At 44.2% G+C, this 21,761-nt stretch overlaps 2 protein-coding genes and 1 long non-coding RNA gene across 3 annotated transcripts; 2 read left to right on the forward strand and 1 right to left on the reverse strand.

The window, feature by feature from the left end:
* Window positions 1-752: 752 nt before the first annotated feature.
* Window positions 753-14,438, forward strand: LOC139389652 (DNA-binding death effector domain-containing protein 2-like). The gene is made up of 6 exons (XM_071136524.1): window positions 753-1,292; window positions 1,981-2,519; window positions 2,684-2,812; window positions 2,947-3,093; window positions 11,654-12,041; window positions 12,481-14,438. The coding sequence occupies exons 2-6, from the start codon at window positions 2,033-2,035 to the stop codon at window positions 12,485-12,487; spliced, it is 1,158 nt and encodes a 385-aa protein (XP_070992625.1). The 5' UTR covers window positions 753-1,292; window positions 1,981-2,032; the 3' UTR covers window positions 12,488-14,438.
* LOC139389659 (uncharacterized) lies at window positions 4,279-9,153 on the forward strand. The gene is made up of 2 exons (XR_011629417.1): window positions 4,279-6,543; window positions 7,844-9,153. It is a non-coding gene; the product is annotated as an uncharacterized lncRNA (long non-coding RNA).
* A 1,590-nt stretch (window positions 14,439-16,028) lies between the features above and the next one.
* On the reverse strand, window positions 16,029-19,673 carry LOC139384943 (proteoglycan 4-like). Its single transcript, XM_071129884.1, has 6 exons — window positions 19,597-19,673; window positions 17,444-17,590; window positions 17,300-17,341; window positions 17,034-17,216; window positions 16,792-16,899; window positions 16,029-16,644 (listed from the first exon to the last, which is right to left on the reverse strand). Exons 1-6 carry the CDS (start codon window positions 19,653-19,655, stop codon window positions 16,029-16,031), a joined length of 1,155 nt encoding a protein of 384 aa, XP_070985985.1. The 5' UTR covers window positions 19,656-19,673.
* Between the last annotated feature and the right edge of the window lie 2,088 nt (window positions 19,674-21,761).

Here is a 21,761-nt window from a genome sequence, read left to right on the forward strand (position 1 = left end):
CTAGGTATTTGTAGTTGTCCACATATTCTAAGTCAGAACCATCCAGAGTAGTGATGCTGGATGGGCGGGCAGGTGCGGGCAGCGATCGGTTGAAGAGCATGCATTTAGTTTTACTGGCATTTAAGAGCAGTTGGAGGCCACAGAAGGAGAGTTGTATGGCAGGTTAGTTAGTTAGGAGGTTAGTTAACACAGTGTCCAAAGAAGGGCCAGAAGTATACAGAATGGTGTCGTCTGGGTAGAGGTGGAGCAGAGAATCACCAGCAGCAAGAGCGACATCATTGATGTATACAGAGAAAAGAGTCACCCTGAGAATTGAACCCTGTGGCACCCTCATAGAGACTGTCAGAGGTCCGGACAACAGGCCCTCCGATTTGATACACTGAACTCTATCTGAGAAGTAGTTGGTGAACCAGGCGAGGCAGTCATTTGAGAAACCAAGGCTGTTGAGTCTGCCGATAAGAATGTGGTGATTGACCGAGTCGAAAGCCTTGGCCAGGTCGATGAATACGGCTGCACAGTATTGTCTCTTATCTATGGCAGTTATGATATTTTTTAGGCCCTTGAGCGTGGCTGAGGTGCACCCATGACCAGCTCGGAAACCACATTGCATAGCTGAGAAGGTACGGTGGGATTTTAAATGGTTGGTGATCTGTTTGTTAAGTTGGCGTTCGAAGACCTTAGAAAGACAGGGTAGGATAAATAAATAAAATAAAAAAATAAAACATTAATTCTCGATGGGACGTGATTTCTTGTGGTAATAGCATAGCGGTGCTGATCATAGTACAAAGTGAAAGCAACAGGATATTTATTAGATATTCCGGGAAAATTATCTGATAGGTCACTATACTGTCATCAGCAATACTGCCTCATTCACATTCTTCATGTATAAAATGAGTAGGTCTGACAACAGCATCTTCGTCTCTTCGCTACCTACCCACTGTTGTCCTCCTCATCATGGCGGTAGATCACTGCCAACATGTCTTTAAAAAAGTAAGTGCAGTGATTGGTTACTGCCTGTTGTTGTTCGACTGCCAACTCTGCGTGCGAGACGAGGCGTATTCATTAGTGGATTCAGTTGCAAAACGTTTTGCAACGAAAACGAGTTTCTATTGGATACATTTAAGCAGGTCCCTCCCCGCTTCGTTCCTGTTCCATTTTTTATGTTTGCTTCCGTTTGGTTCCTAGAGCAAACGGTTTCCGTTTTGCAACAGACAACACGTTTTAGAACCAAATCTGACTAATGAATACACCCCAGCTGTGTTGACAACATTGACCATTTTCGAACAACGAAGGCGAGTTTCACAAAATAACACATTATTTAGCTTGTTGCAACGATTAACAATATTATATTGACAATGAATTACCGCCTTTAGTCTTTACATGTATTTGAACGTCTTGATTCATCTTCATGGTATAGTCAGCTGTTGTCGTTGCTAGCTAGCGATAATTTCGTAGCTAACGATAGCTATCTAGCTACCCAAATGGTTCTTCCAGCTGCAACTAATTATTTTGATGTTTCCATCTAGCTTACTATCAAATCGAGAAATGTAGCTATGTATGAGGGACCATCTCTACTTTGGACCGTTTTCAAGGGCTGTCAATCTAAATGTAAAGTGCAGTTTTTTTTCTTCTAGCAGTGGAACGTCTGTTACGTAACGTAATTTGTTGCACTGTCAACACAGTTTGAACTTGCAAGGTATGGTGGCTCGGCGAGATCTCGAGCTCTCCAACGTAGCTACAACGAAAACGAAGTAGCTTTGTGGTTCACACCTCCACTTCGGTTATTATTAGACATTTACTTGCATTTTCAAGCCTGTAACTGTCCATGTCAATAACGTAATTCGCGTTGTGGCTGCTATCTGGCTTGTTATTTGATAACCTGATAAACCTAGCCAGTCCTCCTGTTGTTTAGTTTGACATTTTGAGTCATTACTTCATTGCTACTCACGTTGTCTAATTAACTTTATTCTTATCACATAGAAACGTCTGGCCAAGGTGCATTGGGAAAGGATAGCCAGCTAGCTTGTTAACAATGGCAACCATGCGTCGTCCAAGGTACTCTCTCCGAGACTCTCTGTATTGGGATGAGACTGAGTGCCTGGCGTACTATGGGATGCTCTCTCTACACGAGATGTTTGAAGTTGTCGGTTCTCAACTGACTGAAACAGACGTTGAGGTGCTGTCGTTCCTCTTGGATGAGACCTATCCGGCTGGAGGGCACCCCTTGGACCCAGCTGGCTGGACCAGCGAGCCCGGTGAGGAAGACCCTGAGGCCAGTAAAGGAGTCTCCCCCAGCCCAGTGCTCCTGGAGGCCTGGCGGCGGTTACAGCCCAAGGTTCCTGCCTTGGCCTGCCCTACCGCTGCCCGCCACAAGCCCAAGAGTGGGCTAGAACTGCTGCTGGAGCTGGAGAGACGTGGGTATCTCAGTGAGGGTAACTTGGAGCCCCTGTTGCAGCTGCTGCGAGTCCTGACACGACACGACCTCCTGCCTTTGGTGTCCCGCAAGAAAAGGAGGACAGGTAAGGGACTGTAACAGAGTGCTGTTCATAACTGGAAGCCAACATGCAGTAATAGAGACAGTGTTGTCATAATCACCTGTAGGCCTACTCCTCCCAGCTGTGTGTTATCTGCCTGTCTGTCTACACTCTGCTGTGTCAGTGTCTGACCTTAATCTACCTCTCAGTATCACCAGAACGTTTCAGAGTGGACTATGGGACAGAGGACAAAAGACAGGTGTGCACATCTGGACTGACTGACCCCTGTGCACAGACAGAATCACATGACGAACATGCCACCCAGCAATGGAGGGGGGGTAAGCTACACGCCGGTACAATCTGTGCATGCCTGAACTTGTCTCTAAGAAATGTCAGTGACTGTTTCTGAAATTGTCTGGATTTGCACCAGTTAAGCATTGCTGATTGACTGTTTTTTGTGTCTGTCTAATAGGTGTTGACTCTGCCAGGCCAACGCCTGCCCCCCTACGGAAGAAGAGGGGTAAAGGCCGCCGTTGGACCAGCAAGCCCACCTCCCACAGGAGAAGAACGGGAATCCCTGAAACTCCTCCCCCACCTATACCTGAGAAAGTGACCTGCGGTGAGACCCGCCTCCATGTCTTTCTCTTTCTCTCTAGTTTCCCTTCCATTTCTCTTTCTCTATTTTCTTTCCATCTCTCTCTTTAACCCACTTGCTCATTCACCACACTCTCTCTGGGTTCCTCTCTTGCCATTATACATTTGTCTGAGTCTCTCTCTCTCTGGCTTACATCCATTTTCTATCTCACTTCTAATGAGAAGCTGTAAGCACCATCTCCCCAACAGCCCTTAATAACAGTGATGATACTAAAAATCTCTGCCATATCAGAATGTCCCAGTCACCACCTTGTCTCACCAGTAAGTTTAAACTTAATGTCCATATCAAGCAACCTTGAATCCATGTCAGTCAGAGCCGTGTTCATGTCCTCACATAAGATAACGGCTTCAGTTTGCTCCCTCTGCTCAGCTTATACCCTGACCATAAGTTGACCGTCCCACCCTTGCTGGTTTGAGAATGGTTTGCATGGGCCTCCTGGGAGATCAATACTATCCTGCAGGCATGTTGGACTGAGTGGGCTGTGCTGTAACAATACTGTGAGAGCAGAGCATGTGTGAATGAGTGACCGCTCATCAGTAAATACAACCCATACTGACTGGCTGTGTTTGACCTGACTTAACCCCTCAACCTGGTCATCATATGCTCTCTGTGGTGGTCAAACTGTCTCACACTCAAACATTATCACCAGGGTTTCAGACAGCGTTTTACACACTCCCGGGGTCTTTGATTGTGTGCCCCCTGCTACACTAACAAAAATAACCAGAAACTGAATGAAATGAAATCTATCTGGTCTGTTATTTCGTGATGACCGTAGCACAGAGGGGAATTGGGTTGGCTTGCCTACAACTCCCATCTATTAAATATACTATGCCTATGTCAGCCATTGTCTTCACCATTACCCACTAGTGTCTCAAACTAAATAAGCATCCAGCCTTAATACTTGGCCTTTACCTATCCTGGCCATTCAGATAATGGGGAGGAAACAATGGAAGGAAGCCTCTTTAGACTATTGAGATGCACCCTGAGAGGAATTCACACACCCAATGCACAGCAGTGTGAGTCGGAGTTTCTGTCTGAGCTCCGCACAGCACAGCAGTGTGAGTCAGCGTTTCTGTCTGAGCTCCGCACAGCAGTGTGAGTCAGCGTTTCTGTCTGAGCTCCGCACAGCACAACAGTGCGAGTCAGCGTTTCTGTCTGAGCTCCGCACAGCACAGCAGGCTTAGTGTAGTAGTAGGACATGGCATTTCAATGTGGCATTCAACCTTAGATTCACAAGCGTGTTATGTTTCAATGGGACATTTCGGCATCAACCCACAAGCTCCTTAAACGGAACAATTTAGTCTGTTCTGTGCAGACCAAAATAATGTGAGAGCTGCCTTGCTCTTTTGTGACAATACTTGTGGGAAAAATGTATGATTTCGACCTACATACTATAGCTGCCACACATGGTTGGAATGCTGCCTCGTAATAACTAGCCTGTGGTCCAGACTGAGGCCCAGGGGAAGGACAGTTAGACAGTAAACCACCTGTCTTTCACTTATACGTCTGCTATACACTTGTCACCCGAGCTTGTCTTTCTTCTTCATATAGCATAACTACTAGCCTGGTCCCAGATCTGCTTGTGTGATCATGCCACTGCTTGTCACTCATTTGGCATGACAAGGAGTGGAATGATATCTCAAACCGACTGGTACCCAGGCTACATAACTACTGCTTGTGCTATCCCTTTCTCCATTTTTCTTCTCTTACTTTTCATCACCCCCGACATATCTCCCTCTCTCTCACTTACCCAGTTTTTTTCAGCTCCTGTTCTTAAGAACCCTGCCTGGTAGGTCTCCTGTCTCTTTTATGTTGGTAGTACTATCTGTCTTATCCTATCCCTAACAAATTTTAGAGAAAGTCCCACTGAATTTCTGAATGTGTACTGAACATAAGTTGAATTGATAGCCTCTCACTTGCTGACATCTTCCCAGACCAGGGTCCGGTTTCCCAAAAGCATCTTAAAGCTAAGTTTGTTAGAACCTTTGTAGGACCATTATTAAATCTCAGAGCTGTTTCCCAAAACCTTTGTTATTAACATTACACTTGTAATCTAACGCCTGTCTCAGACCACTCATAGAACCGCTAAGTGGGTCGTTAGATGCTTTTTTTGCCCTCCCGCGTCACTTTACACACAGAAGAGCTCTGCTAAACATAGAATCACCTGGTCTATCTGCATCTGTGACCGCTGAAAACTTCCCAACAAAGTGGACAACAAATACAAAATTGACAATGTCTTTGCAATTGATACAAACAAGCAGCTTGGTATAAAATATAAATATATCATCACAATAATTTATGGAGTTCTATTTTGCTACTTGTACTTTTGTCTGTATATATTTCATGCCTAATATGTGCAATGATGTGCCAAATCTTGATTATCACATGTTTTATATAACTAGGCAAGTCATTTAAGAACAAATTCCTATTTACAATGACGGCCTTGTTCAGGCACAGAACGACATTTGTCATCTCTGGGATTCGATCCAGCAACCTTTCAGTTACTGGCCCAACGCTCTAACCACTAGGCTACCTGCCGCCCCTAATGTTAAGTTAAGATTTGAATGGAGAAAGCTGATCCGAGAGCAGCGTTGTCTTTCTTTCAATACTATCAGTATGGACACAAGCCTCAACGACACAAGAACGTTCTCTCTGCGCTGTGTTTTTGGAAACATGTTACATCTTTGGCCGTTATAGGAAAGATGCATCGTTAAAACACTCGTAAGCCTAAGTTCAATCGCTATCAGGAAACCGGGCCCAGGTCAATAGGCCCTTAGCCCTTCCAGTTCTGTTGCTGTACCTAGCCTACCTGACAGCCAACTAACCCCTCGTACTGTGGCTATCCCAGACACAGCCGCTCCCACAGCCTGACACGTACTAATGAACAATACTGCTTATTTATCAACATGATCTGATTTCAACAACTTTTCACAATACATGAAATCTCTTCTTCAGGGAGACAAAGATGCTTATGATTTTCCACTGGCTTCATAGCGCTCAAACATAACACTGCAACCCTTTCAAATGTGCCATTTTGTCCCCATCGATCAGAACAGCCTTCTCTAAATCAACTGCACTAAGTGCCCAGTGATCAAACCTTAAACAATCTACCGAGGGATACCTGCCCCTTGCCCTCTGCAGTAGCCTTGCCCTCACAGTCCCAGCCATGTACCATACACAGTGTTGTTGCTTTGCCTCTGAACATGTTGCTGTCTTGACTCCGCATTTGATCCCCACCAGGTTGACTCAGGATTGTGACTCAGATCGAGTAACCTAGAGAGCGGACCTAGAGAGCGGAGAGAAAGGCTGGACAAAAAAAAAAGTCTGGTCTGGCCTTTCACTCTGTCCGTACGATCTGCAGTGTGTGCTCACCTCAGTCGCTCTCTCTCTCGTCAGTCTGGCCCGATGCCCAAGGTAAAGAGGCCCTCCCCCCTCAGAACGAGGGGGGGCTGCCACTCTGCTCTGTGTTCAATGCCTGTGTATTATTCTAGCTATCCTGTTCCTCCTTATCCCATTCAGAAAAAACAGAATGCTCCCCACAAAGTGTTCTGGAATGTTCCATGATTTGTCTTATTACTCTAAAGAGGGGTGTTGGCCTCAGTGTTTCACAGAACTGACCAAAGAGTCCTTGGAAATATGCGTAGAATATTCCAGAAGTTTCTTAAACACCGTAATGCGACCTTGAACCTGACCCCTCTTCTGAATACCATGCTCGGACTCTCCAAATGACTCAAAGCTCAAACTGACCTGAAAAAAATGTTTTTAAAGGGGTAGTTCACGTCAAAGCTAAAGTTTGACAGATGTTTTCCTCAAAAGTGATAACTGAGTGCATATTCCACACTGTCTAGTCTGGTGTATATCCCACTACATGCATACTGAAAACATCTGATTAACTTTAGTTTGGGGGTAAACTACTCTTCTAAAGCAGCCATCAAAATGGAGCCTTTTAACTGAGTCCCAGTGGTTCTTGTGGCATCAACTTCAGTAGATACCTCTGGTCAGTGATCACAAATACCTTTCTCAGAATTCAAACAACCCAACTGATTCTGGTTTACTAAAACAAAAAGAGTCTAAACCCATTCTGGAATCTCAATTAAAAAAATGTCAAACTGGTCTCAGAGATCCATTGATCTCAGTCCTCTTGTCAGTCTGAACTCGAATTCTATCTTTATATGAACATAACATGGCCGCCGACAGCTTCTCTGGAACCTTTGCTCGAGCAGTTCTGAGGAAAATGACCCAACAGTGTTGTGTTAAGGACTGTGTAACCGCATGCTGTATCTCATCTCTGACCCCTGAATGAGCTCCCAGTGTGGGGAGCAGAGATAGATGGGACAGTCCAGTCCAATGCTGCCTCACAGCATTCAGACCAAACCCATTACTACCTCTACTATCTTACCAGTCAGTTTGTTTTCACATCAGTTCCTTTTCTCAGTTCAAGCGTTTCAGTTACAGTATTTCAGTTATTTGTGGTTACAATTTCTTATGCCAAACTGTAACCTACGATTAGAATCGACGTAAAACTGTCCACCTAAACCGTAATGTTAAACAGTGGACTTGGAGACATCAAAAACAATTCAAACTCCAAGTGATTGCCTTTGAACCAGTGTTAAGCTTGCCTGCTTGATCTTGAGAAACAACCAAATTGACAGATATCCAATCCAACTGTGCTTGTCTCTTTCTCTCTCTTTCTCTCCTTTCTCTATGTTCGCAGTTCAAAACAGACCGACTCGTGTGTCAGGAAAAAACATCCTCTCACACACACTGAGAGGGAGCGAACGAACACTAAACGCTCAAACCACACAAACCAAAAAAAGAGAGCTTTGGTCAAAGGGGAATAGAGAGAGGTCTCTCTACCTGTCTCTCTCTACCCCTCCCTCTCTCCCTCCCTCCCTCTCTTGGTCTGTCGTTCAGCAGAAAAACGGATCGATAAAGAGTTGAAGCTCTTCGCACCAAGTGACTCCTCGTAAATGGGTACTTTTCTGTGGGGTGAATGGAGAATCTAACCAACTCCTTGTTTTAAAGGGAGAAAATGAAAGTTGTGCCTCCTAATGTTCTGTCTAAATGGATCTATCTGTCTCTGAAGTGTAAAGGACTCTGTAACCTTAACAAAATCACTATGTTCCCATTGTTTTTAAGGGCCTTCCTTTCCTGGTGCTCTCAGCAAGTCCATTTTTCACAAGTAGGTAGGAAGGAGCAGTCATTTAGAAGTATGGGGACATTGTGTAGTAGGTGTTGACGTCACAGTCCCCACACAGTATATGACCCATGTCACTAGACTTGTACATTGCAAAAGTGCACAATTGTTCCAGTTTTACTAAGTTTATTATTTATCTGACATGTTTTACCATATCGACAATTGACAGGGGTATTATGCAGTCCTGGTAACTTTCAGATGTTCTTAGCTTGAAGCTGACTTTCAGTTTCCTCTCAGAGCAGTACTGTGCCTTGTCAGCTGCACATCCTGTTTTAGCTGATTTGACACCCTGCTGGCAGGGAGAGATAAATGTATCCCCTAGAGCAGGGTTTCCCAAACTGGGTCCTGGGGCCCCCCCTGGGTGCACATTTAGGTTTTTGCCCTAGTGCTACACAGCTGACTCAAATAATCAGCTAATCATCCAGTTTTGATTATTTGTATCAGCTGTATAGTGCTTGGTCAAAAACCAAAACGTGCACCCCTTAGGGTCCCCTGGATCGAGTTTGGAAACACTGCCTTAGGGACAAACCATGTATTTTCTGATACGAAATGCCCCCAAATTGACAATGTATTTCCTGAAATGGTCCATGATTTTACATGCAGAAACATCTGCCCAGAGTAACAATGTGGAGATGTTGGTGAGACATTGGAGTAGTGATGAGAGAAGGCAACTCTTCAATTATTTTTCACATGTCAGATTATGTGTCTTACTGTTCTCTATCAACCTCATTGACAAATGTCCTAAGAGCTGCTGTATCAATAGAGACAGAAATGTTCCTTGTACCATAACTTTGCCTCCTGGAAGAAAAAATAATAATTCCAAACACCTTCTGTATCCGATTTCTTTGTGTGCAAACTAACAGTTGACCTTCATGAAATATGATCATGATTATCATATTTGGCCTGATGTGATATAACACATATTTTAGCTATCTACAAATCTACTTGCAGTTGATCTTAAGATCCATTTTTGATAAATCAGAGCATGTTTTCAATGTTGGCAGTACATGTAGGAGATCTGTCTAACCTGAGGATGTCTAACCTCCCCGATGGTCCAAGTAGTACGTGTTTGTATTGCCTCCTCATTGCAACCTTATAAAGCAAAGAAAGAAGGAACCAGTGTTTGGTTTTCTCTCTTACAAATGTTAAGAAATTCATAATCAATTCAACATTTGCATTTCTAATGTTGGCATTTTCCAAAGCTGCCCCCTCCAGAGGCTGTCCCCCATGGGCCTGAACAATAATGTGGATGGAGACAAAGAACTCAAATGAATCACATATGCTAAGGCACAGTCGTGTCCCTGGTTCATTTGGTACAACATTCTAGTTTAAATTGTCTGGTTCTATTTCTTGTGTCCTCGTTAGAGGAAGCAACTATTTGTCAGTGTCTCCTTTAACCAAACCTGTCTCGGTGTCTTCAGAGACCAAGGTATGTGTAGGTACCCGGTTCCCTGTGTATGGTACTACACATAGCTTTCCCTCTTATTCACATCCACAGGTGTTTTGAGAGAGAAGACTGTGGTCTAATTTTCAATGTGAGTTTTTGGACCTCTGGTCCCCCCATCCTTTCTGCCCTTTCCGTTTCATATTCCTTCTCTCTCTCTTTTTAAATCCAGTTCTTCTCTTTATCGTTCCTCCATTTTCTGTTACATGAAGTTGGGGAGGGCAAGGTGGGTGGGGTAAATCCAGATACACCATTTGACAAACTATCCTCCCATGTTGGCAACAAACATTCTTTGACAAGAATATTCTAATTTGAATAATTGTTTTCTTGGAATGTTTGGTGCTAACATGTTTCCGTGAAAGTAGTCTCAAACAAAGTTTGCCAATCTATTTACATCTCTGGTGGGGTAGTGTGGGACTGGGAAGGTTTGGATTTTTTGTTGCAGCAAAGTCGGAAGGATGCTGGTTCTGCTGGGCGCTTGGTGAATAATGGCAGTAGAGGAGGATGAGACAGAGGTCTGCTTGCCTTTGCTCAGTACAGTATGTATCTCCTGACCCTTCTCACTGTGCTGTTGCTACATGACCGCTAATTATCCTGTTGCTGAAACAGGACAAAAACATGTCACTGAAAGGTTGCTATCCATCCCAAGGGCTGTTTACAGTGTTAGTGACCTAACAAAATCCTACAACCCTCACAACAAGTAGCATTTTATTTATGCCTGTTTTGTGCCACCTATAACTAATTATTACTGTAAGTACAGTGTAACAAGCTTTGTAATTGCTCAGAAATGGATTACGTAGTTATAGCTCTAGCTTTCAGTGTGTAGAGGTTTTGTGTAGATTACAGTGCCTGGCTGAAATCTCCTGGGTGAATAATGATGGGGGTGGACTATTAGAACTGTACAGAGTGGTGTGGTGGTGTTCTTCCCTGATGAATATGCTTGTTATCCATCCTCTGATTTCAGTACTACAACAACAGCTTTTGGTAGTGGGTGTTGTGAAAAATAGATCTGTTTAGTCATACAGTAAATCCTGAGTGATGCTCTTCTGGACCCGAACAGGTCATATTTGTTCCCACTGTCAGGTTAGTGATGGTAGACGGACGGCCTGGTTGGTATTACATTCACCTCTGTGCTCCACAGCTGTCTTCTGCCTCACCTGTATCACTCTTAAAGACAGACTTTTGTTATCAACTGTAGTTAATAACACAGCAGTGTCCTACACCAAATCAAGCTTTATGTGTCACATGTACCAAATACAACAAGTGTAGACTTTACCATGAAATGCTTACTTACAAAACCGTAACCAACAGTGCAGTTCAAGAAGAGTTAAGAAAATATAATACCAGTAAGTATTTCTATGTGGTATCCTACTGTAATCACTAGTTTGTCAGATACAGTCCTGTTGAATGTAGTATGCTCCCCTTAAATATTCTTTACTTTGGCACTTGTCTATCAACCCTCACATAGCCTGTTCTTGACAAATGTTCAGATAATATTCTGTGATTACGGCTTTATTTGAAAAGTTTTCTTATCATTTTCTTTTGTTTTTGTCTCTCTCTTCCTTTTGTTCTGACTCTGATCCCACCCTCCTTCTCATATTTGATTTTCACTCTCACGTGTACATGATATATCTCACCCGCTCAATCTCCTGCTTCTACCATTTCCCTCTGTCCCTTTTTGAATATGTCTGATCTCTTTGCACCCTAAAAATCACCTCTCCTGTCCCTCCTCTACATCTACCCCTCCTCTTCTCTCCTCCCCTATACATTCCCCTCCACCACTCTCCCTCCCTCTTCTACCCATTCCTCCCCTCTCTCTCTCCTTTCCTGCCTTCACTCTTCCCCTACCTCCCTCCATCTCCTCACCCTCCCCCTCCTTGCAGACATTCGTCTGCGTGTGCGAGCAGAATACTGGGAGCATGAGTCGGCTCTGCGCGGCGGCGTCTCCTCGGACAAGCAGCAGCCCCTGGAGCGGCAGTTTGAGCTGTTCAGTCGTGCCACCTCCGTGCTGCGTGCCCGCGACCTGGGCTCCATCATCTGCGACATCAAGTTCTCTGAGCTGGACAACCTGGAGGCCTTCTGGGGGGACTATCTGAGTGGAGCGCTGCTAGAGGCCCTGAAGGGGGTGTTCATCACAGACTCTCTGCGGAGGGCGGCGGGGAGTGAGGGGGTCCGGCTGCTGATCAGTGTGGACCAGGATGACTACGAGGAGGGTCGCAGACTGCTGCTGGATGCACAGGAACAACAGGCCGGCTGCTGGGGACGAAACAGGTGAGCCTCACTGCTCTCTCCATTCTGGTTCTGTTATACTGTGTTAGTAAGCTGGTTGATTAAAGTACTTATCTACACTGTGGTATGTATTGGGGCCATGGTGACCGCTACAGGGGGTGGGGGTCATAGATGTGGACTTGACTGGTGTTCGTGAATTGGAATAGCTATGTAATGTCACCAATAACCACTAGATGGCAAACTTTGCCCACAGGCATCAGAGCCATATACACTACCTGGTCTCACGTTGTCATACTCCCTAGACCCAACCTGAGAAAGCTGGTTATGGACGTTCGGCTCTGACAGACAGACAGGCAGCTGTGCGAGGTTGTGTTAATCATTTCCGGCTCACGTCAGTTCACACAACAGTTCTAGAATCCTCAGAGACAATGAATAATAGTTGTAATTCTAACCACCGTCCTCCACCATGTTCCCTCTGCAGGTCATGAGTCCAAGGATAGAGGAATGAAAAGGAGAATAAAATATGAAGAGGAACATTTTTCTTTTTTCTCTCCTTTTTAAGTCTCTCATGCTGAGAATAGAGGATACAGCCACTCCTAGGTCAGGGGAATGAATAGTCCCCAGGGAAAACAGCCAAACTTGAAGTGAAGGCAAACTGGACTAAAAGACTTGACACACTGTTCTGTTTGGAATTGATAACACAAGTTGCACTGAGCTTAGATGCCCTCACGGCACTGAGGAAGAGACTGCCTCTGAGACACACACACACACACACACACACACACACACACAGAGAAACTAAACTTCCGCTGTAACACACACAAACTACCACTGTATCTAACATACACGCTCTGTAAAATCATCCACACGATGAACCATCAGCGCTGCCTGTAAGACTCATTGAAGCCAAGAGACATTTCTTGCTAACAGTGACAGCCCAGATACCAACTAGACTGCGCTAATGCTGAGCATCTCTGGTTATGTTTGAGGAGTGTGTGAGATGCCCTGCAAGGCGAACTTCACCCGCCTAAATATTAGTTTGCGTTTCCATTGAAATGTATGATTTTGAAAAGATGACCGAGACTGCAGCTCTCAGACACTGAGGGAGAGATGATGGGGAAATTACTAAAGCATGAGATTATGTTTTGACCTTTTGGGAGAGAATTTGAAATAGATGGCGAAGTGAAGACTACCTGAGGACAGTGTAGTGGACAAATCGCTGGTCCTTCGAGAACTCCAGTCCACACACACACATCATGATCACAAGCCACTGGTAGTCCAATCACTGCCATGCTAACCCAGGGCCTGATAGCTGTGGTCAGGGGCCATCTCATCTCAGATGATTGGAGTGATTACCTCTCATCCTCAGCCAACCATGGAGAACTCATCACCACAAGTTGTTGAACAGCAGCTGGGATAACACACTAGGCTGTGCTCACCCCGGCTTCCAGCAAGGCAAGGCCACTGCCTTTCCCATTGGAACTGAAGCACAAGACAGTGCTTCAGTCAATAAAACTGATGTGGAGGAGATCAAAATCAGAAGGATGCATCCTAGTTCCACTCAGCCCTGACTTGTAGGCCCCACTAGTGGCTCACAGAGCGCTGTCTGTCTCTAGTCTAGTCACCCTGGTGGAACTAATGCCTGAACTCCTCTGAGTGGGATCAATAACCCCCTCTGTCACTCCATCACCACCATGGGAGGAGAAGGAGTAAGGGGGAAAGGGGAGAGGTAGGAGAAGGGGAAAGAGAGGAAGAGGGAGAAGGATCCCCACTTCCATCCCGCCTTTCAGCTCCTGGACAGCCGCCTCATCCTCTGGAGGATAAGTCCCCTGATACAACCATGCTGCCTGGTCTGCTACAGCACTGTGTCTGGTTCACACAGCCCTATGGGACCAGGGATGGAGGACTAGGGAGGCACTCAGGAAAACCTTAGTAGTGTTTTTCTTTTTCCGTGTTTTGGTACATGGATTCGTTAGTGTAGCTTTGTATGGTTCATAAGAGAAAATAACAAAAATACTGTGTGTTCTAGTTCATTAATTTAGGGTGAACTTTTGTTTAAGTATCTGGATATTTTTATTTAGGCACTGCAAAAGTGCTGTATATTAGTTTAATATATCAGTGGAAAGTTGGAATTATTTCAAATAAAATAAATGATTTATCAAAGGTTTATTGCGTCTATGATGTACCCATGCCTTCAGAACATATTCACACCCCTTGACTTTTTCCATATTTTGTTGTTACAACCTGAATTTTACATGTATTAAATTGAGATGTGTCACTGGCCTACACACAATACCCCATAATGTCAAAGTGGGATAATGTTTTTACAAATGTATTAAAAATTAAGCGGAAATGTCTTGTCCACAAGTAATCAACCCCTTTTATTATGGCAGAGTTCAGGAGTTAAACAATAAAAAATAATTATGCAATTGAACATGTTTAACATGACTTTTGAATGACTACCTACCTCATCTCTGCACCACACACATACAATTATCTGTAAGGTTCCTCAGTCGAGCAGAGATCAACCACAAAGACCAGGGAGGTTTTCCAATTGGTAGATGGGTTAAAATAAAAGGCAGACATTGAATATCCCTTTGAGCATGATGAAGTTATTAATTACACTTTGGACGGTGTATCAATACACCCAGTCACTACAAAGATACGTGTCCTTCCTAACTCAGTTGCCAGAGAGGAAGGTAACTGCTCAGGGATTTCACCATGAGGCCAATGGTGACATTAAAACAGTTACAGAGTTTAATTGCTGTGATAGGAGAACTGGGAATTGCTCAACAACATTGTAGTTGCTTCACAATACTAACCTAAATTGCAGAGGGTAAAGAAGGAAGCCTGTACAGAATACAAATATTCCAAAACATGCATCCTGTTTGCAATAAGGGACTAAAGTAAAAATGGCAACAAAATTAACTTTGTCCTGAACAGAAAGTGTTATGTTTGGGGCAAATCCAACACATCACAGAGTAGCATTTATCATATTTTCAAGCATGGTGGTGGCTGCATCATGTTATGGGTATGCTTTTCATCAGGAAGAGCTAGCAAGTTTTACTTATAAAAATAAACTGAATAGAGCGAAGCACATGCAAAATGAGAGAGGAAAACCTGGTTCGGTCTGCTTTCCAACAGACACTGTGAGACAAATTCACCTTTCAGTAGGACAATAACTTTAAACACCAGGCCAAATATACACTGGAGTTGCTTACCAAGACGACATTGAATAATCCTGAGTGGCCTAGTTAGTTTGAACTTAAATCAGCTTGAAAATCTATGGCAAGATTGAAATGGCTGTCTAGCCATGATCAACAATCAACCTAACAGAGCTTGAATAATTTAATTTAAAGAATAATGTGCAAATATTGTACAATCCACATGTCCAAAGCTCTTAGACTTACCCAGAATGTCTCACAGCTGTAATCGCTGGCAAAGGTGATTCTAACATGTATTGACTCAGGTGTGAATACTTACCGGTATATACATTTATTTAACCAGGCAAGTCCGTTAAGAACAACATTTCCCCTTCGTCATTATGGGGCATTGTGTGTAGATGGGTGAGAAAAATAGATTTTTATACGTTTTGAATTCAGGCTGTAACAAAATGTGAAATAAGTCAAGGGCTATAAATACTTAAGGCACTGTGCATGGTTGTTTTATGAGTTCATCTGTCTTTGTAGCATTGAAAGATACTGTTTGGACCCCGGTTAGTTGTAAGAACAAGAACTGTAAAGTAATGTACAAAGTGCACACATTTGAAAGAGGCATATTTGTTTTTTTAACAATGTATTTAATATGTCAACTTAAACAACATGAGGAAAAGGGCTTTTAAGAAAATGTAGCAAACTTTTCAACTTCCTTTTTTTGCAAAAACACCCACAAAGGAAATATTTCTTATTTAATGCATGTATGCCTGAATTATACTAAAACCATATGAACTAGGAACTGAAAGTGGGCTTTTTTGACCACAAACCATTAATATATCATGCTGAGGCTCCAGACCCACATATTTGACAACATTTAAGAAAACAGACTGAAGATGACTTCCTCGTTCCACTTGTGAGTCTTGTGCCAGGCCCTGAAGCAGTTTCTGCCCGGTATGAGACAGAGGGCCACCTGACAGGCCTCACACTGCCAGATGGTCTTCATCCACTCTTTCTCCTGTTTACACCACACACAGGTCTTCCTGCCCTGGGTGGCCCTCTGCGACTGACAGACAGACAAGGGGTTGTTCAGCGGGACAGGGCAGCACCTCGCCCTCTTCTTCATCTTCCTCTCAGGGGGGGTGGGAACGGCCGCACCACTGCACCTGGCCCTCTTCCTGTTCTTCTTCCTCTCAGGGGATGTGGAAAAGGCTTCACCGCTAGATGGGGATGTGACTACACCTGACTTCAAGGTAGGGCCTGTCGCTACCTTCGATCTCAAGGTAAACGTAGTTACACCTATCTCACAGGTAGGAGGTCTGGCTGTAGGTGTCCTACGTCTAATCTCCACTAGGTTAGGGGTCCAGGGGCTGGGAGGACATCTGGATCTCTTCACTTGCTGACTGGCAGGTGGGCCAGGGATTATTTTCTTCTTCTTTGACTTGCTGGTGTCTGGAGGTTCAGAGAGAGGGGCTGGAGTTGGCTCCAACTTCCTGAGGTAGAACATGATAGAACAGACACAAATTAAACTGAAATCTTAGAACAAAAAAACTATGTGGACAATAGAATCTGAAAAAAAGAAATTGAGATTCAACTGACTACATAATAGTGTGACTATAATATGAGAACTAGAGAGTGACCTGGTCCTCTTCAGTCTCTTTGTGGCAGGTGGACCTGGGATCTCCATTTCCTTTGACTTCATGCTCTCTGGTGGCTCAGAGAAAAGGCCTGGGGCTGGCTCCAACTTTCTGAGGTAGAATTGACACAAAATAAAATCTTAGAACAGAAAACAATATTGACAATATGGAATTAGAAATTGGGATTCCACTAACTAATGGCGTGAATATAGTATGAAATAACTATGACTAAAGTGTAACCTGACCTGGTCCTCTTCAGTCGCTTTGTGGCAGGTGGGTTGAAGATTCCTGCCTTCTGCTGGGGCTCGCTGGTCTCTGCTGGATCAGAGAGAGGTACTGGGTCTGGCTCAGAGAGAGGGACTGGGTCTGACTCAGAGAGAGGGACTGGGTCTGGCTCAGAGAGAGGCACTGGGTCTGGCTCAGACATCCTGAAGGAGGTGGTAAAATGCGCAGTAACACTCACAAATCATGAATTGTTCATTTAATTTAATTGTGTAACTCTGTTACTCACAGGGTTGGGAAAAGGCACCTTCTCTTTGGGATGGTATTGGTGCTAAAACAATGGAAATTAGTTTAGATGCATGTCAGGTGAGTTAATTTGATTTTTTTTATAACAAAATACGAGAACTGAGCATTTAGAATGTTTGATACTTGCCTACTGGTGTTAGTTGGGCCATCATGAAACTTCTCTGCATCCTGTGTGACAGGTGGTCTGGGGAAAGTCTTCTTCTTCTTTGACATCCTGGTCTCTGGTGGTTCTCTGGTGGAGTCAGACACAGGGACCGGAGCTGCATCCTCCTCCCTGAGAGAGGAAATGTATTACAAAAACTGAGTTAAAGGTAGACTCTGCGATATGACGTAGATGCAGAAAGTAAACAGCATAGTAGGTCAATTTCCACAACAACTAAGCGTTGAAGCGCAAGGCTCAACTTCTTCTGCTGTTTTGGTCCCCTGGCTACCACGCTGTAACAGTGTGAAGCAAACCTATGCACATGCGCAGATACTGTGTGTGACTTTGTGAGTGTGAAGCCAAGTGCTCTGCTGGTCAGCTACTGCATAGCAACCTAGCGGTGCCAAAACCCCTGGTCTGCCTTAGAAAGCCTATATAAAGTATGATAGCTAGAATGGTTAAACATTTTTTTTTAAACAGCTGGTTTTGGCTCTAAAATTTGTTTACAATGATCAAGTTCGATCCCACAGTGAATTATTTTAAAATTCGCTACAAATCGATATATGAAATGAAATACTGATCCATTTAGACTACTAGTCCTCACTCTGGACCATGTTTAAATAAATAAACAATATTTAACTAGGCAAGTCAGTAAAGAACAAATTCTTATTTACAATGACGGCCTACCCCAGACAAATCTGAACAACGCTGTGCCAATTGTGCACCACCCTATGGGACACCCAATCACGGCCGGTTGTGATACAGCCTGGATTCAAACCAGGGTGTCTGTAGTGACGCCTCTAGCACTGAAATGCAGTGCATTAGACCGCTGCACCACTCGGGAGCCCGACACAGACCAGACCAATGTACTGACACAGACTAATCACAGGCCGGCAGGCTACGGAGAGGCGTGCGCCCTCATGCATGCTCTTTGCACGTGTCTCTCAGGCAGGATGAAAACGACTACATCGAACATGATCCTTTGCTAATTCTGGCCACTTTCTCGATGATCTTTAGCAATGTTGGTGCTGAGCGGCAGGTAGTCTAGTGGTTAGAGTGTTGGGCCAGTAACTGAAAGGTTGCTGGATTGAATCCCTGAGCTGACAAGGTAAAAGTCTGTCGTTCTGCACCTGAACAAGGCAGTTAACCCACTGTCCCCTGGTAGGCCGTCATTGTAAATAAGAATCTGTTCATAACTGACTTGCCTAGTTAAATAGAGGTAACATATAGGAAGGTCATGACTAGAAGGGATCCAGCTTTTGACAAATTAACATCAGAACAGACTTCGTAGAAGGTTAGGCAAAATTACAAAGCCGGTTAGGATAATTAACAGCTGGTTAGGATAATTAGGCTAAAGTAAGGTTAGGAAAAGGGTTAGAGTTATCTAAAATCCAAAAATATTCAACTTTTGATGTTAATTTGACAAAAGCTGGATACCATCTAGCCTTGACCCATTCAGCACTATGGGGCGTTTCAAATTCAAATATTTCCGATTTCATGAGCCATCGGGATTTTTCCATAGGGATACGAGGATGATGTCGGTGCTATCGAAGGGTTTTAATGTCTATGGGGAGGAAAGTCTGGCATCTGGCTCATCTCAATATCTGTGGTGCTGCTTGTGCCAAGGTCATTTCGCTTTTATATAGAAAACAGTACAGTACAGGCACGTGTAGCCTATTAATTCACACTTACAAGTCAAGAGGTGGGAAAAGCCAAATACACCTTTTCAGTCTTCTGGTGACTTTTGGACTAAAACAAAGTAAATAGATTTAGATACATGTGTAGAGTATACCTAAAGCTGAAGGTCTTTAATCATAACTAATTTAGTTAAAACAGAAACTATTTAGTGCCAAGGCATCCACTGTTTGATGAGATATCGTCAGAGGATCCAGAGCACTTGTGTCCAAACGTCTTCTTAAAAAACAAATGTGCTTAAAACATTAATGTTGGTTGCAATTTCCTACAAACTCGGCATTTTCTAAGTTCCAATTTCATACCCAACCTTTTGCTCTTTTGTTTAATCAGTTCTGGACATGTTTGGTCCGAGCCGAGACGCATGCAAATTTGAGCTAACAGGTTTACAATACATAAAAAAGGATAAGCTAAACATAAATGTATATGTATATTTCATAACTCACCTCTTGGATTTATTCTGTACATTATGCTTGGTCTGTCTACTCCGGTTCTCGCTTTTCATCTCCAGAAAGGACGTGGGCTTTTTCAGCCCGCGCTCACAATGGTTGGGGTCTAGGTTTTCAACTGGTGCCAGCAGGAATAATATCAGGTGTCCAACAACGATACAATTAATCCGCGCGGATTTACTGATGTTGGTCAATTAGTTCCACGGCGTTTCTAATGTTCAACATAGGCTACTATCTGAAGTTAGAAATACTAAAATAATATTGCAGCATTCTTAACTCAAAGTACTGAAATCTATATTATGCACTGTTCAAATATAAACAACCAAGGTTCAAATATAATCTACCCATCTCTTCCATGTGGGCCTGTGGTCATTGTGCGAGTGACTAGTGAATTTGAAAAGGTAGGAAGATCCATCCATTTTGTGTGTAAATTTACTGTACAAAATATATGTGGTGTAAATTTGGTTACATATAAATAGAGACCCAAAGCTCCTGATTTTGCCTAAAACCACCTTTCTATGTGCCTGTTCCAAAGTAGCATTTAGTTATAGTATGATGCTCCGAAAATAGCCTAGGCTACTACATTAACATTTATTCTGGCAATTTGGGTAACAGGTAGGCTATGTTGTGTGTGTTCTGCAGCGGTGAAAACATGAATTATTTTCCTATTCTCTCAATTTCCGCCATGACGGTATAAATCTTAGAACCGTGAAACACATTATTACGTTTTTCTCGGTTCACAGTTATGATGACTACCTTGTTTTAATGTGGATCACAACGTTGATGTAACAATGTTATGGGTAATAATGTTGAGTTCTGACCCACCCTTAATAAAGCCTAGGAATTTTCAAATGTCTTCATAGTTTGATCAGCAGACATGGAGAACAGCAAGGGGGACCAACCCCCAGAGAAAAATCTGATTGGGCCTTCACTGTCTTTCTCAGACTGCCAGAGGAATCCCTTGATGAGCAGAGAGATGTTTGGAGACCTGTCCTTCTCAACACCAAGCCGGGAACCAGGGACACCCAGGCTCATGCGCACCAACTCTGACTTCTGCAGAGAACTGGACGGTCAGCTGAAAGGCTGCTTCGATGGTCCAGCTCTGAGCTGTGACTTCCTCAATGAAGACCCTGTCTCTCTAAAAAACGATTTTTTCAAAGAGTTAGGGGATCTAGGCCTGGAGAACTCTGGGGCAACATGTTCAACCATGGAGGAGCCCCAGCCTGCTGTGACCAACACCATGCTCCTGGAGACCACCACCAATGGGCCTGACTCTCCAAGCCAACCGCCAACTGTCCCTGTGGACCTGGCCGCTGAGAATGCTCCTTCCCTTCATGAGCTCTTCCAGCCACAGATGTTCCCTGAAGTGTTCGGACCAGGCTGTGGTATAAGTAGCACTGACCTGCTGCCTACCAGCCTGTGGATCCACCCAGGGCGATGATGGACCCAATAGGGGCTCTATGAACAACCTCAGTCTGGACCCGAAGTCAGCCCCGACAACACCGCTACTATCCCAGCATGCCCTGCCACAGGTGGAACAGGCTCAGCGCTCTCAGCTCTGCAGTGACTCCATCTTTGAGCCAGGGTTTAGCCCATCCCACCCCTGGCCCCAGGTGGTGAAGTTTGATGCTACCCCCCAGGCTCCCACCACCGCGCATCTTTCTGACCCCATGGAACCCACTGACACCACCACTCTGCTCTCCCAGCCCAGCAGCCCTCTGCCAATGAGCACTAGGGACGCCGGCCAGATCCACATCCATGTCACCGGGGTCAATGAGGTGGTTGTCATGGTGACAGAGGTGGAAGGAGAGGAGGTGGAGGAGCTTCAGAGCCTGATGACCATAGCGCCCCAGTCATCGTGCTGCCAGCTGGTGATGGAACAGCCAGAGAATGCAGTGAGAGAGGAAGAGGGGGGTAATAAGAAGGAGAAGCCTGGACGCTGTTGGAGTGGAGGGTGCTGTTTCTTCTCTTGCATGTCGAGCAAAACAGAGCAATGAATAAAAAGCAGTATTCATTTTTTTAATTACATTTCTATCTGTTGTGTGTTTTTATACTGTATGATTTACACTGAGTGTATAGAACATTAGGAACACCTTCCTAATATTGAGTGGCACCCCCTTTTGCCCTCAGAACAGCCTCAATTCGTCAAGGCATGGACTCTA

This window comes from Oncorhynchus clarkii, chromosome 3 (assembly GCF_045791955.1).
Source record: "Oncorhynchus clarkii lewisi isolate Uvic-CL-2024 chromosome 3, UVic_Ocla_1.0, whole genome shotgun sequence".
Lineage (NCBI taxonomy): Eukaryota > Metazoa > Chordata > Actinopteri > Salmoniformes > Salmonidae > Oncorhynchus > Oncorhynchus clarkii.

Excerpts from the sequence above, each read along its gene's own strand:
- LOC139389652 (XM_071136524.1), top strand. The coding sequence starts at position 2,033 with ATGGCAACCATGCGTCGTCCAAGGTACTCTCTCCGAGACTCTCTGTAT. Across the intron at positions 2,520-2,683 it reads CCGCAAGAAAAGGAGGACAG|TATCACCAGAACGTTTCAGA; the intron begins GTAAGGGACTGT and ends TCTACCTCTCAG. Across the intron at positions 2,813-2,946 it reads CACCCAGCAATGGAGGGGGG|GTGTTGACTCTGCCAGGCCA; the intron begins GTAAGCTACACG and ends TCTGTCTAATAG.
- LOC139384943 (XM_071129884.1), bottom strand. The coding sequence starts at position 19,655 with ATGAAAAGCGAGAACCGGAGTAGACAGACCAAGCATAATGTACAGAAT. Across the intron at positions 17,591-19,596 it reads GTACAGAATAAATCCAAGAG|GGAGGAGGATGCAGCTCCGG; the intron begins GTGAGTTATGAA and ends TTCCTCTCTCAG. Across the intron at positions 17,217-17,299 it reads AGGTGCCTTTTCCCAACCCT|GATGTCTGAGCCAGACCCAG; the intron begins GTGAGTAACAGA and ends CACCTCCTTCAG.